Source organism: Grammomys surdaster, unplaced genomic scaffold, assembly GCF_004785775.1.
Source record: "Grammomys surdaster isolate TR1022 unplaced genomic scaffold, NIH_TR_1.0 276, whole genome shotgun sequence".
Lineage (NCBI taxonomy): Eukaryota > Metazoa > Chordata > Mammalia > Rodentia > Muridae > Grammomys > Grammomys surdaster.
The window spans coordinates 477301-491745 of NW_021604717.1; the positions used below are offsets into that span (position 1 = coordinate 477301).

Genomic DNA, 14445 nt, shown 5'->3' on the forward strand with positions numbered 1-14445 from the left:
GAGCTATCTTGCCAGCCCTCATCTCCATTTGAACTCTGAGACAAGAATCCAGATTTTGGAGCAGAGAGGGCACCCAGAAGGGACATCCTGAAAACAGAGAAGAGGGAAAATCAATCTCCCAGACAACTGGGATGGCCAGCAGTCCATAAAGCACACACATGGCCCTTCTTTTTGTCAGGCCATGAAATGCCCAAGGCTCAGAGACAGGGCCCAGGCTGGAAGACTTTAAAGGGACCCAGAGGTGAAGAAGGGACCTGAACTTTGCACAGCAAGACACTGGGGGCGGGAAGAGGGGCTAGGGCCGGGGGCGGAGCTTTGGCTTCTGACGCAAGTGGCACGTGACTAGCCCACGCAGGCTCACACCCCTCGCTGGGTCTCGGACCTGCCCTGGCTCACTCTCTTCCAGCCCGCCATCCCTAACGGAGGCACCTGTTCCTGGTGGCGCAGCTCCTGGTGGCGCAGAGCGCGCGGGCCCGGGCGGCGCGGAAAGCAGCAGCAGGAGGAGGAAGAGCGGAGCAGGTGAGAGGGACAGGGGCCCGGACCCGCGGAGCCCTTGGTCGGGGTCCCGCGGCCGTCGCAGCGCAGGCCGAGGCTGCAGGTGGCCGTCCCCGTGTGCGCAGCGGCGCAGCGGCGCGGCGGCTGGACGGGGAGGGAGGCGGCGGACCCGGGCGGAGACCCTCGGGGAGTAGGAGCATGCACCCCGCGACAGGTTCCCATAGACCCCAGCATCCCTGCATCTGGGGGGCCCAGGGGTGGTCGGCGGGGTGGGGCAGAGGCGGCCGAGGCGGCGGGAAGAGCCTGGGCGGTGGCGCTCGGTACAGTGCCACAGGTCCTCCCTCCCACCCACTCACCCATCCTTCTGGGTTGATCGCAGGTCCGAGGAGCAGAAGCTTCGCAGCACACCTGGTGGTGAGCATCTCTAGCAAGAGGAGAAGGCAAGGATAGGCCCAGGTAGGTGCTGGGGACTGAGAGGGGGAAAGGGAACGTGCGCAAAGCTGAGTCTGACCTCAGGGAGTTCAACTTTCCCCTCTACTTTTATCTTTTCTTCCATCCCATGCTTCCGATTTTTTGTACCCATAGGGGCCTTGGAAATGGGTTCACAGGGGAATGGTAGCCTCTGAAGTGGGAGGGGGTCCTGGCTCAGGTTTGTGCCTCCTTTCTATGTATTGTTAAGCCCACGAAGTAAGCATCTTATCTCTCCTTTTCTAGGAGTAATGGCGTCCAAAGTCAAACAAGTCATACTGGATCTCACTGTGGAGAAAGACAAAAAGGACAAAAAAGGTGGGAAGGCCTCCAAACCAAGTGAAGAAGAATCCCACCATCTGGAAGAGGTTGAAAACAAGAAGCCTGGGGGAAATGTCAGAAGGAAAGTCAGGCGACTTGTGCCTAACTTTCTGTGGGCCATTCCTAATAGACATGTTGATCACAATGAAGGGGGAGAAGATGTTGGGAGATTTGTAGTGCAGGGGACGGAAGTCAAGAGAAAGAGTAAGGAGCAGCAGACTAGGCCTTACAGGCGTTTCCGAACACCGGAACCTGACAATCATTACGACTTTTGCCTCATACCTTGAAATCTAAGATTTTTTTTCTGGGCTCATAAAATGGCTACTGTTTTACAGGCTTGTATCTAGTGGGGTATTTTTTCTGTAAACTTTTGGTGTTTCCACTTAACGGTTTCTACATAAACATTGTTTAATAGTTGCATTTAATTCTAAACATTCCTATCAGCATGGCAATTTAACCCATTTTAGAAAAATATCTTTTTCATAATTTGAAATTAATAAAGCAATTTAAAAAGCAATATGTGCTCAATCATTGTCTACTCAGTTCTTATATTTCCTTCATAGTGTCTTTCCCAGCTGCTCGGACATTGGCAATTCTTTTTTTCACATCCCCAACTAATCAGTAAGGAATAGTTATAATTCTAGAGTATAGTGTGTGTGCGTGTGTGTGTGTGTGTGTGTATAGTAGATTAAGCACAAACAAAAGCAAGGTGACTAATTTTAGTAGCCACAATATTAAAATCTACAAGGCCTTACATTATAATAGTAGGGGTTATGACAAACTGGAGGGTAGCCACTATAAGGCCAAGCAAGTATGGGCTGAGAGAAACATCCATCTTGATTGACCTGTAGTTCTCCCTTAAAAGCACTTTTAATATCTAAGATCTCATTTTTTTTTATCCTTGCCACAACCTATCCTGTCTCATATCTCCTCTGTGTACATAAGAGTCCTGGAGTTGAGAGGCTAAATCTCAGAGATACCCTCATGCTGTATATCTTGTGGATTTCCCTGGTGGCATTGTGTATGGTACCCTCTTTGAGATGCAGAATATTTAATTTGTAATTGACACAAGACACAAACTGGGAGAGTTTAAAGAATCAAGTATAGCAACCATTTTGGTGTTTTTTAAAACACAGAAATACAAGAATGTTTCCATTTTAATCCCAGGTGTGGGATATGGGGCTGTTCACATTGTCCACAGCAGTTGACTAATTTGTCTCCTGCTCTAGCAAGGACATTATTTGAACAGCTGTAGATAATTTCTGATAATTCACGATGTTTGGAATTCTGGGGACTCTTCCGAGAGTATATAAGTGCTAGGGCCCTAAAAGGTGCATGGGTTGTTGATTGTCTGCTGTTGGTTGCAGTTTGTCAAGTAGTTGTGTGCAAAGAAGAAGCAAGAAATCAGATATCCTGATGGCGAAGATCAAATGTGCTCCAAGGAACTCAGTGGCCCTAATCAGCAGGAGGTAGTCTAACAACACTGATGCTCCCTTTTCCCTCCGTCCTTCTTCTTATCTAGTCTTAGGGAGTTGTAAGGGGAGAAGAAAGTCTGGCTACAAACAACAAAAGTGAAGCTTCATTTCTTTTTATATCGCCAGCAGATACTTTGAGAGTTAGAACACTGGAGCATAAAATGTGTTACAGTAATAAAAAGAGACTTTCAATTTGGGAAGAAGGGTTGGAGAGAAGACAAGGAGGGAAATAATGTAAATTTAAAAGTTCTTAATAAAATCTTAAAAGTCCCTTCAGTCTAGTCTTCTTCAGACTAAGAATTACCATCCATTTTCACTCATGAAAGAAGTTTGTGTATCATAATAAGCAGTCAAAATCAGAGACCAGTTTTATCTCATGGTAGAACTCCACTGCTTAATGTGTGCAATCCCCAACATCAAAACTGAAGTCTGTCTCCCTGTCTTAGGGTTTTACTGCTGTGAAGAGAGACACCATGATCAAGGTAACTCTTATAGGGACAACATTTAATTGGGGCTGGTTTACAGGTTCACAGGCTGAGTCCATTATCATCAAGGAGAGAACATGGCAGTGTCCAGGCAGGCATGGTGCAGGTGGAGCTGAGAGTTCTACATCTTCATCTTTAGGCTCCCACATGTCTAGGAAGAAGGTCTCAAAGCTCACCAACACAGTGACACACTTCCTCCAACAAGAGTAAACCACCTAATACTTCCACTCCATGGGCCAAATGTATTTAAACCACCATACTTGCATTAGTGTTAAAAATTGGACAGTTTTATCTGCAGAAAAAGCACTCTTAAAATGTGTTTCTTTTTTTAAAAAAATAAGTATTTTAATACTGTGTGTGTGTGTGTGTGTGTGTGTGTAATGTACTGGGTATTATGCCTGGTGCTTGTGAAAGTTAAAAGAAGGTATTGGCTCTTCTGGAACTGATGTTTCAGGTGGTTGTGAGCTGCATATGGGTGTTGGAAATTGAAACCAGTTCTCCTGCAAAAGCTGCAAATGCTCTTAACTACTGATCCATTTCCCCAGCTACTTAAAATGCATTTCTAAGGACTAGCTCAATGGTATATCATTTTCTAGCAGGCACAAGTCCTTTGGCTTCACTTCCTAGCACTTCAAAAAAAATTCTAACTAGAGTACAGAACAACTTATTTTTATTAGCTTATATTTATTTTACAAATAATGGATTTTAAACATGTATTTCACACATGCTTATTTCTCATCCCTTCCCACTTCATGCTGTTCCTTCATTTGTCCGCAATAATCCTTATACTTTCTTTTTTATTATTAGAGGGAAAGAGAAGATAGAGTTTGACACACAGAATAGAGCCTAGGGTTTTACACATACTATACAAATGCTTTTTTTTTTTTCTGAGCAGATCTCCAGACCTCTTGCTATTTTTGAAACAGGTTATCACTAAACTGGTCAGGGTGGCATTGAATTCACTCTGTAGCCCAAATAAGGCTTGGGTTTATGATCCTCCTACTTCAGCCTCAGAAGTACCAGGTGTTACAGGACTCTGCTGCCAAGCATGGCAACTTTATTTTTTTTAGCTCTTTTTATGTTCTAGATATTAATATCCTGTTAGATGAATAACTGACAAATATGTTCTCCTTGATTTTTGCTTGACTCTCATTTCTTTTACAGCTCAGAAGCTAATTTGATACAGTCCCATTTGTATTACTTCTGGACATTTGGTGTCCTACTCAGAAAGCTTTTGTCTGGGATCTTTAAGTGGTTTCTCTGTGCTTTTCCTTAGAAGTTTCAGTCTCAGGTCTTTTAGGGGTGTTTTATCAGTTCAAACTTCGATTTCACAGATAAGGGAACTGGACAGGAAAATGATTTACTACAGTCAAACAGCCAGTTTGTGTCAGAGCTCTGTTTGCAGCTTTTATCTTATCAATTCCCAGTTCACGGGGCTTGTCTTCTCATTCCAGGGGCTACACAGAACAGTGCTTGGAAATTTTTACAGCATATATTGATCACCAGTTGATATGAATAAATGCTCATGCACACTTGTACACAGTTGATGTTTGTTGTTCATGCTATTTAGTCATCATAGTTACTATTTTTTTAATCAAAACACATTTCAGACCAATGCCATGCCTATATCATTTTGGAACTGTAATTGTGTGTCCTTTGGCTAGAGAAAGGAGATGATAGTCTGGCCAGAAAATGTATAGTGATAAATTCATGGCCAATTAACAAAGGCTAGTAGATTGAGTGAAGTTCATGAATGTTCTTTCAATACTTTTAAAAACTAGCACTTGATCCTGTCTTGCTCACCAGTGATTCTGTATCACCCCCACTTAACCTGTTCTTTTTCAAACGTAAGAATGTGGGAGGAATCAGAACATGATTCCATCCAAGGAAGGGAAACAGAAACCCCCTTCATCTGGCAAGGGATGAGTGCAAAGATTTGGGAGGAAATAAAAATCAGTTTTGATTCAAAATATGGTTTGTTCAAGTACTTAAAAGACCTTGTCCTTTTAATGGAATAAGGACATAATGTTCCAGAGGCAATAAAGGTCATGTCCACTATGCTTTTGATGTTAAGCTAGATGAAAACCTCACCTTGGGCTGGAGGTGTATCTCTAGCAGTAAAGCGCTAGTCAAACATTTATGAGTGGGTATTCACTCCATAATACCACACACACACAAAGATAATAAACTATCTTCTGGCAATTTGGTGTTAAAAACAAGAAATTTCCAAAAGCAAAGTTTCAAGGGCCATGATGTCATTGTTTAAACTTTAAAGGAAGCTTCTTTCTAGAGGTTTCTGCAAAGGTGGAGGACAGGGTTTTCTGGAGGTGGGGGGTGCATAGTTAAGAAAGATCAGATCAGAGTGATACTGTAGGAAAACTGAGTTTCACCTTCCCAGTGAGTAGTTAAATTAATTTACACACCTTATCTGAGGGTCAAAATTTTTAATCTTGGTTGGTGATAGTCTGTCTTTTTAAAGTGACAAATGGATACCAGTGAGTGTCTCTAAAAAGTCCTTGAAAAGGAGAACGCAAATATTTGTATGAAGCCAATAAAAATGCAACAAAGGATGACCAAACTGATATCCCTATCAGTCTTTCATGTGTTCATGTTTGTAGATTTGGGTTTCTTAAGGAAATGTGCCTGCTTTTATATTGTGGAGCAAGACTTGAGTTAAAAGCCCAATAATTAATGAGAGGAAAGTGTGAGGTGATCTCCTAACAGAGGAAAGTTAAGCCTATGTTCCAAAGCAGTTGTATGAGTGTGTGTCTTGTTGCTGTGACAAAATGCCTGGCAGAAGCAATGGAGGGGCTATTGTTATATGTTTCCACGTTAGCTTTGTATCCTAATATTGCTAAATTCATTAGGTAGTTCTAGTAGCTGCATGCAGCCTTGACATATCATTCATACACTCTACAAAAAGATTCTTGTAAGTATAAAAACATCTTGTTTTATGGCACTCAGGGTCAAAAATATGGGCCCTGTTATCTCCTAAACTAAAGGAGCTGAAATTGCTGAGTCTTTCACACCTTTTTTTTTTTTCTCATCTTAAAAAAGTTCCCGAAGTCGTCATGATTAGATAGATAGGGCTTCATGAGAATAGCTTGCTCTGCTCCTTTCCAAAGGGAAGCATGAGAATACAATCAGAAACTAGGAACTGTACTTGAAATGCTTCCGGACACAATTAGAAATTTAATGATACCTCTACCCATTTCAATAACAATACAAAATTTGAGTCACTCTGAAGCATTGGCCCAAACATTTCCAAGGGAATGACAGAGTTTAGTACAATCAGATCAGAGGGGCAATTGCTTTGGAAAAGTAGAGCAAGAAAAGAATTGTTAGGCAAGTGTTTCTTAAGCACTTCGCAGCTAGTGGTGTAGTTATGCAGAAAGCATACTGAACCTGGCATGTGACTGTGATGCAGGGTACAAGTCTGTAATTATCATTCTTAGGAGGCAGGGACAGGAGACCTTTGAGACTGAGGGCCCTCCTGGGCTACATGGTGAGCCTAAGTCTCAAAAATAAAACAAAACTACAAGCACGAATAACTGTGGAGGAGAATGTGGGGATAAGGGTTAACCTCATGTTTTGATGATGAGAGTGTAACCATGCAGTTGCTTCAGAAGACAGTTTGAGTGGGTGGAATATTATTAGCCAGAAGGACAGTTTACTATAAACACAACAGTGCCTGGGTGGTGACACACACATTTAATCTCAGCACTTGGGAGACAGAGGCAGCTGGATCTCTGAGTTCAAAGACAGCATGGTCTACAGAGTGAGTTCCAGACAGCCAGGATGTACACAGAAAAATGCTGTCTTGAAAAAAAAAAACAGACACCCAGTCTGCTTCTCTCACAATAATGAAAAAATAGATAAGTAGAATGTGTAACACAGGCCCATTTATGTATAAAAAATTCTTTTAGGGCCTGGAAGATGGTTCTGTGGGTAAAGATGCTTGCCACCAAGCTTGAAGACTTATCCCTGTTATCCACATAATGGAAGGAGAGAATGGATTACCATAAATTGTCATTTGACCTCCACATAGTACCAAGGCATGCATGCCCATCTCTCCAACTTACAAATTAAATTAATTACATTAAAAAGGTGTAAAGACTCTTACATATAAAACAATGGATGGCTCAATGGATAAAAGGGCTTGCTGTGTAGGCATATTTGAATTTGAATCCCTAGCATCCACATAAAAAGCCAGGCAGCCCTGCATATGACTGTGACTATGAGTTGGGAAGCAAAGACAGGCAGATCTTGGGAGATCATTGGCCACTCAGATTAGCCTAAACGGTAAACTTCCACTCCAATGAAAGATCTTGTCCAGGGAATAAGGCAGAGAGTGCTGAAGAAATCCACTGTCCTCTCATCCTCTTCTGGCCTCTGTAAGTACTCATCTGGGTGAGCACACTAACACATTTATATACGCAGACCATATACACACATCCAAACACAGAACCCCCACATATAAATACACAAATACAAAAGTCTTTTGATATATGAGAAAATGTGCTTGTCAAATCAAAAAGAGAAGCTGAGCTATTCAATAGATTGTCTTCTTGTCTTATGCTAATTTGAGGCTCAGTCAACTAAAGCAGTTCCCAGAGCCAGGCATCTAAGCCTTAGGAAGGGCTTAATTTCCAAGATTCCATTGTATTAAGAGATGTTGATGAATGAGTCCCAACGTGTCATTGGAGAGCATGAGCATGATATAGCAAAAATTGTACGACCCAGTCTCATCTGAGAGTTGAGAAATAAGCTAAATTCCCAGGTCTGATGTTTCTAGGTGCATGCTCTTGGGTAATTTTCTGAGACTTAGGTTTTGTGTTTATCCTTTGGGGCCCATAACATTTAACTGTGCTTATCAGTATGAGGAAGCCATTCACAGTACTTGTTTTTTTGTGTTATAGTCAGGTCCTTTATCAAAGAACTCTGAACATAACATTGAAATGTATTGAGGTTTTAAAATTAAGAGATAATCTACACTAACTACTAGTGGCTCCTATCTGATCTTTGTTTTTCATAATTAGGAGGGTTTTTAAGTCATTTATTTTGGCTTGACCCGAACTTTTTTTAAAAATTTTATTTATTTAGTGTATGAGTGCTCTGATGCATATACATCCGAATGCCTGAAGAGGGCATCAGGTCCCTTGATAGATAGTTGTGAGCCACCATGTGGTTGCTGGGAATTGAACTCAGGACCTCTGGAAGAGCAGCCAGTGCTCTTAACCGCTGAGCCATCTCACCAGCCCCTAATTAGAAGATTTTAATAACCCAAATCAAATCAGAAATCAGTGGTCAACCTACCCATTTCTCTACTAGTAATAAGTACATGTCTAAGACTATTTGCAATCTTAGAGGTTTAATGGAATTATAACGATGAGTCAGATATTGTTTTGTTCAATGCAGATAGGAAGAAGTGGGATCTGCTCCTACAATCCTTCGATGGCCAAAGGGATAAGAAGCTCCATCATTTTTAATCCAACTATCAAGATTTTTGTTTTGTGTTTATATGCAACTGGAATCTAGAGGGGGAAAAGGGGGGCTTCTGAGAAATTATGATGGAGTTTCATGTGGAAGATAGGAAAATGGCACCCAATTTTGCTCAGAGTCCAAAAGCCAGAAATCAGTCACCTAACTGCAATGCAGTGTGGGAAAAACAGCTCATGAGGACAAATCCAGGCAGAAAAACTGAGCAGAATTTAGTTAATATGTGTCCTGTTTCTGCCACAGAATCATAGCAGCAGTTAGCAACTAACAGAATTCTCCAATCTAGAATTATTCTGTCTTCTATGCCATTTCTGAAGTAGATTAAAGTAATTAGATCTTCCTTCCAGACTTCTCATTTTACCCTACCCACTGTTCTGGCATCACTACTGGATGCAAGAGCCATGTCAAGTTCCAGTCTTGCTGGAGATATCAGAGGAATTCAAAGAACTTCCTGAAAGAGATAAAGGACAAACAAGTTAGATAGCTGAGGGCAGAGTTTTCTTTGCAGACAGACTATCAAAGGCTGGGTTGAAAAAAAATGCTTCACAAAGTTACCTAAAGTTACATCCCTTCCTGCTTTTATCTAAGGTCTAGAAATCAATTCTCACAGGTTGGATGACATTTTTGCTAGTGTAGCAAATGCATTGGGTGAATAGAATTTGTAAGAGGCAATAACAATCTTACTTTTAGTTCCACTGCCTATGCAAACACACATTTTGGAAGCTGTTGGCCAAAATCTATTTCTTATGATTTTTTTTCTCTTTTTGCTCTTTTATAAAGTGAAAACTATGCAAATTCTATCATGAAAGTTTCCATTCCGTGAAGAGAGATAGTAAACTAGAAGAGATTAAAATCTTATATGATAGATGTTTATCTGGTGTTGACATTTTCTACTCTGGAAATTGAGTTAAAGTTGGCATTCTCTTATGTTGCTTTTTAAAGATATCCTCAGACACCCATTTCTCTTGAAATGGGTAGTTACTTTTTTATGACTTTTATGCTTTCTTTATGCTTTTTAAAGATATCCTCAGATACCCATTTCAAGACAAGTCAGGTGGGTGATGCACACCGATAATCATAGTACTTTGGAGTATTTTTTTTAGTATCTCTGTGTTTGAGTTTAGCCTCTCTACAAAGTTTCAGGCAGCCAGAACTACTTAAGAAGACCGTGTCTCAAAGCATAAACGAGACATACCATAGCTGAGCATGGTAGGACACTTGAAATATCCGTAAGTGAGAGGCTGAAATAGAATCACTGAGAATTTTAGGCCAGCCTGTGCCACATAGAAAGTCTGAGGCCTGCTTGGACACCAGAATGAAAACCTGCTTCAAAATAACAAGGGCTGGAGAGATGGCTTAGAGGTTATCTTCCAGTGGTCCTGAGTTCAATTCCCAGCAACCACATGGTGGCTCACAACCATCTGTAATGGATCTGATGCCCTCTTCTGGTGTGTCTGAAGACAGCAACTTACTCATATATATATGTAAATAAATCTTTAAACAACAACAAAACACTCTTTCACAAAAATGTGTGTGCATGTTTGGGAGCATACATATCCTAGGGTTTACCACTTTTGATACTTAGCCTTTAACCTTAAAGAAACATATCTCCAGGTTGTTTCTACAAAAGTTTCCTTGCTCTTACATAAGACCACCATAACCAAGATCTATGATAACACTAAAATACCTGTAACCCCCTCTCAAGCCTTTGTTGCATGTTGGAAAGCACCTCTGGGGGGAAAAAGGACTCCCAAATGCACAGTCCATACTCCTTCCAACTATTCTTCACTCAGATGGCAAAGTAGCTGGCCACTCAGTCTCATGATTTCACTGTAACTATTCAGATAATGATATCTATCAGGTTCCAGGAACCCTGAATGATCTTTAAACTTCCTGTCCAAAATTTGAGGTAAGAAGAAGAGTTCTTGCTCCTACTTCAAGTAAGGATACACATGGAATACCAATATATCACATTAGAAATCTTCCAAACTTCAAAAACCTTGATCTTGAAAATGTTTTATTTTTGTAGGTTTGAAGTAGGTGGTTGTCTACAGATGACGGAATCTACATTAATTTGAATTATTTGCAAGATTCGATTTAACTACCTTGTTATCTACATTGCAAATGACAGCATCCGTCTTGGGATATGGATTAAAGACAATACTAAAGTAGGTAAAGTTTTATCCTCTATCATAACAATATAAATATTAAAAGGCTTGCAATTCATCTCTTATATAAGGCATTATGGTTTTCAAATTGTATCCTACTTATAAATTTGGGGGTGAGGAATGAGGAGGGATTAAGCACAGTCTTCCTTACACAGTATCTTTAGGCTCATTTTTATGGACACCTGTCTTAGGGTTTCATTGTTGTGAACAGGCACCATGACCAAGGAAACTTTTATATTGGTACAACATTTAGTTGGGGCTGGCTTACAGGCTCAGAGGTTCAGTCTATTATTATCATGGTGGGAGCATGGCAGTGTCCAAGGAGGCATGATGCTGGAAGAGCCATCTACATCTTCATCCAAAGGAAGTCTGGAAATGACTGATTTTTTTCCAGGCAGCTAGGACAAAAGTCTTAAAGCCCACCCCGACACTGACACACTTCCTCCAACAAGGCCATACCTACTCAAACAAGGCTGAAGCTCCTAATAGTGCTGCTCCCTGGGCCAAACATATTCAAACCACCAAAATCTTCAAAAACATCAAAGACTCCATCACCTATCAATGAAGAGTAAAGATAATATGGATGGAATGGGGGAGGGCAGTAAAGGTTCAAAGTAGGGAGTATTATGAGCCAGAGTTCCATATGTCCTATTCCTTCTCTTGGCTTTCTCTTTCTCCTAGTTCCAGGTACAGGATGAGTGTGCCAGTCCTGTGTCTCCTTCCTACCGCTGATGCACAGAACACGTAGTCATCAATCACATAGGTCAGATGTAAAGCATAACTGTCTATTTTCTTTGTTTACATTGTTTTCCTTCTAATCCCACCTTTCATTTTTTCTTCCTGAACAAATCAGATACATTTCATCATTATCAGATGGGGAATATCAAGTCTTTATCAGAACTGGGGAAAGAGTTAGGGATTGAAGGTGTGTACTACCTTGCCTGGGCCTAAGATTTTCATGGTCACTATGCCTCAAGATCTCTATGCCAGGATCCAGGCCAGAAACTTGTATCTTCTAGCCTGAAGCTCTGGATCACGAGTGAGCCCTCCAATTCTGGATTGTAGCTCATTCCAGATATAGTCAAGTTGACAACCAGGAAGATCCATTACACCTACTGTCCATATTTAGCCCTCTAAACATCATTATTCAATACAAGGAATGGGGACTCTTTGGGTAAATGTTTATTGTGTGGGTTGGATAGGAAGAGAACAGACAGAGCCTGAACTGACTCATTGTTCTAGAAATCAAGGCACTAAAGCAATACTGTGGAAGAAGCCTAACCAGGACCAAAGAACCAAATAGAAGACAGTATGAACACCAAAATAAATATTGACAAACTGTAGCACAACCAGTTGAATGAACTAGGACAGGAAAATAAAAGATTTTATTAAAGAAAATAAATACATGCACATAGTTTGAATTACCTCAAAGTTACTTTCCTCAAAATAATTGGTTTCAAGGGGAAAGAGGTTCTAGAACTGTCTAGAAGTCACCATCTTAAACTAGTGACAGAAAAAGGACTATAACAGAGTGTGCTCACCCAGGATAGCAAAAGAATACTGCAACATCACTACCACCATAGTCATACTAAAGATGCACAATCTGAATCCATCCAAAATGAAATATCAGACAAACTAAAATAAGTAGTAAAACGACACTACTAAAAATGGAAGCCATCTCAAAGTCATGTGGGAAGGCATGGGAGGGTTGAGAGTGTGGAGGTAGGGATTTAGGAGAGAGGAGTGAATACATTCCAAATACATTCCATGAAATTCTCAAAAATAGTAAAATATTACAAAAAAAAGAGACACTATAGAAAATAAATGACTAAGTCTATGAAAGCAAAATATAAGCAAGTTTTATAGAATAACAAGAAGACATGGCCAGTAAATTCAACAGTTCATTCTGAACAAATTCCTTGTTTTATAAAAGGACCTCATTTGAGTAACTGATAAAACATTAGTGAGGTTTGAGTCTAAGTTTAAAAGGAAGTAATATATTAGTGTCACGTTTCTTTTTAAAAACTATTTGTTTCAGATTGTGTCTCATATAGGCCATCAAGGCCATGAACTTCTAATCTTTCAGCCTCTGACTCTTAAGTGATGAGATTACAGGTATTTGCCAACAAGCCCAACTATTAATTTAATGTTAATTTTATTATCTTAATGGTTGTGTGATAGTTACATAGGAAAATATGTTTTAGAGACTTTTAGTCACTAAAGATATATCATTTTGTGTGTGTGCATGTGTGTAAAATCCAATATTTAGCAAATTATTACAATTATAAGTTTAAACCAAGTTGTTTGTAGTTTATAGTGATATAGATCAATATTTTAAATGAAATTGGCTGATTCTCTGTTTAAGGCCACAAGCAACTGAAATCAAGGTATTAACTGTCTTAGACTTTATCTGTAGAACTAGGAGAATGAGCTCCTTCTAAATTCATTCAGATAGTTGACACAATCTAAATCCTTAAAGTTATAGGAATAATGTCCTTATTTATTTGATAATTTGTGGCAAAAGTTTGCTTTTAGCTCCCTTAAGTTTTTCTCTGGCTTTACATATGATTCTTGGTAGTTCAAATGGTGTTGACACTGTGAAAAACTATAGGGACTTTTGAAATTGGACTAAATGCATTTTGTATTATGATATGGTCACAAGCCTATGGGGACCTGGAAAGGGAATATGCTCGTTTAAATGACAATAGCCCCCATAGGTGTATATATTGAAAATGCTTAGTCACAATGGAGTAGTTAAAAAGATTAGGGGGTGTGGTCTTGTTAGAGAAGGTGAGTAACTGAGGGTGGGCTTTGAGGTTTCAAAAGCCTACACCAGGCCCTATCTTGTTCTCTTTGACTTTGTAGATAAGGTTGTAGGCTCTCAGCTGCTGTTTCAGTGTCATGCCTGCCTGCCTATTGACGTGCTCCCTGACATGATGGTCATGGACTCTGTGAAACTGTCCACCCTAACAAACTGTTTTTTTCTATAACTTGCCTTGTTTGGGGTATCTTAGCTCAACAATAAAAAAAAAAAACACCTTGAAGACTGGCAATAGTGATTCGTTCAGGCCTTATCATGTTTCAGACCTATCTGCCTCCCACTTCTTCCAACAGATAGGTAAAATTTTGTCCTTTTAAAGGGCTCATGTGGTCAGATTAAGGATACCCAGATACGCTCCCTGTTTCTGTATAATTTAAAAAATGATAGGAGTAACAAAGAGTTGAAAGTATAAGTGAGATCTGAAAATCCAGTCACCTATAGGAAAGATGGAACATTAGGCTGACAATTTATTCTCTTATGTCTTTAAAGTTGTGTGTGTGTGTGTGTGTGTGTGTGTGCTAGAATTGGTTCATGAGAAGGGAAGAAGTGATGTTAAAAGAGAGGTAGCTCAGTAGTTAAGAGTACTGACTACACTTCCAGAGGTCCTGAGTTCAATTCCCAGCCCCCACATGGTGGCTGACAACTATCTGTAATGGGATCTGATGCCCTCTTCTGGTGTGTCTGAAGACAGTGACAGTGTACTTAGATAAATG

The 14445-nt window shown here is 40.3% G+C and overlaps 1 protein-coding gene across 1 annotated transcript; it reads left to right on the forward strand.

The window, feature by feature from the left end:
• Positions 1-344: 344 nt before the first annotated feature.
• Bex4 (brain expressed X-linked 4) lies at positions 345-1801 on the forward strand. The gene is made up of 3 exons (XM_028777004.1): positions 345-519; positions 875-951; positions 1210-1801. Exon 3 carries the CDS (start codon positions 1215-1217, stop codon positions 1569-1571), a length of 357 nt encoding a protein of 118 aa, XP_028632837.1. The 5' UTR covers positions 345-519; positions 875-951; positions 1210-1214; the 3' UTR covers positions 1572-1801.
• Positions 1802-14445: the final 12644 nt, after the last annotated feature.

Coding starts and splice junctions, on each gene's coding strand:
- Bex4 (XM_028777004.1), top strand. CDS start 1,215: ATGGCGTCCAAAGTCAAACAAGTCATACTGGATCTCACTGTGGAGAAA.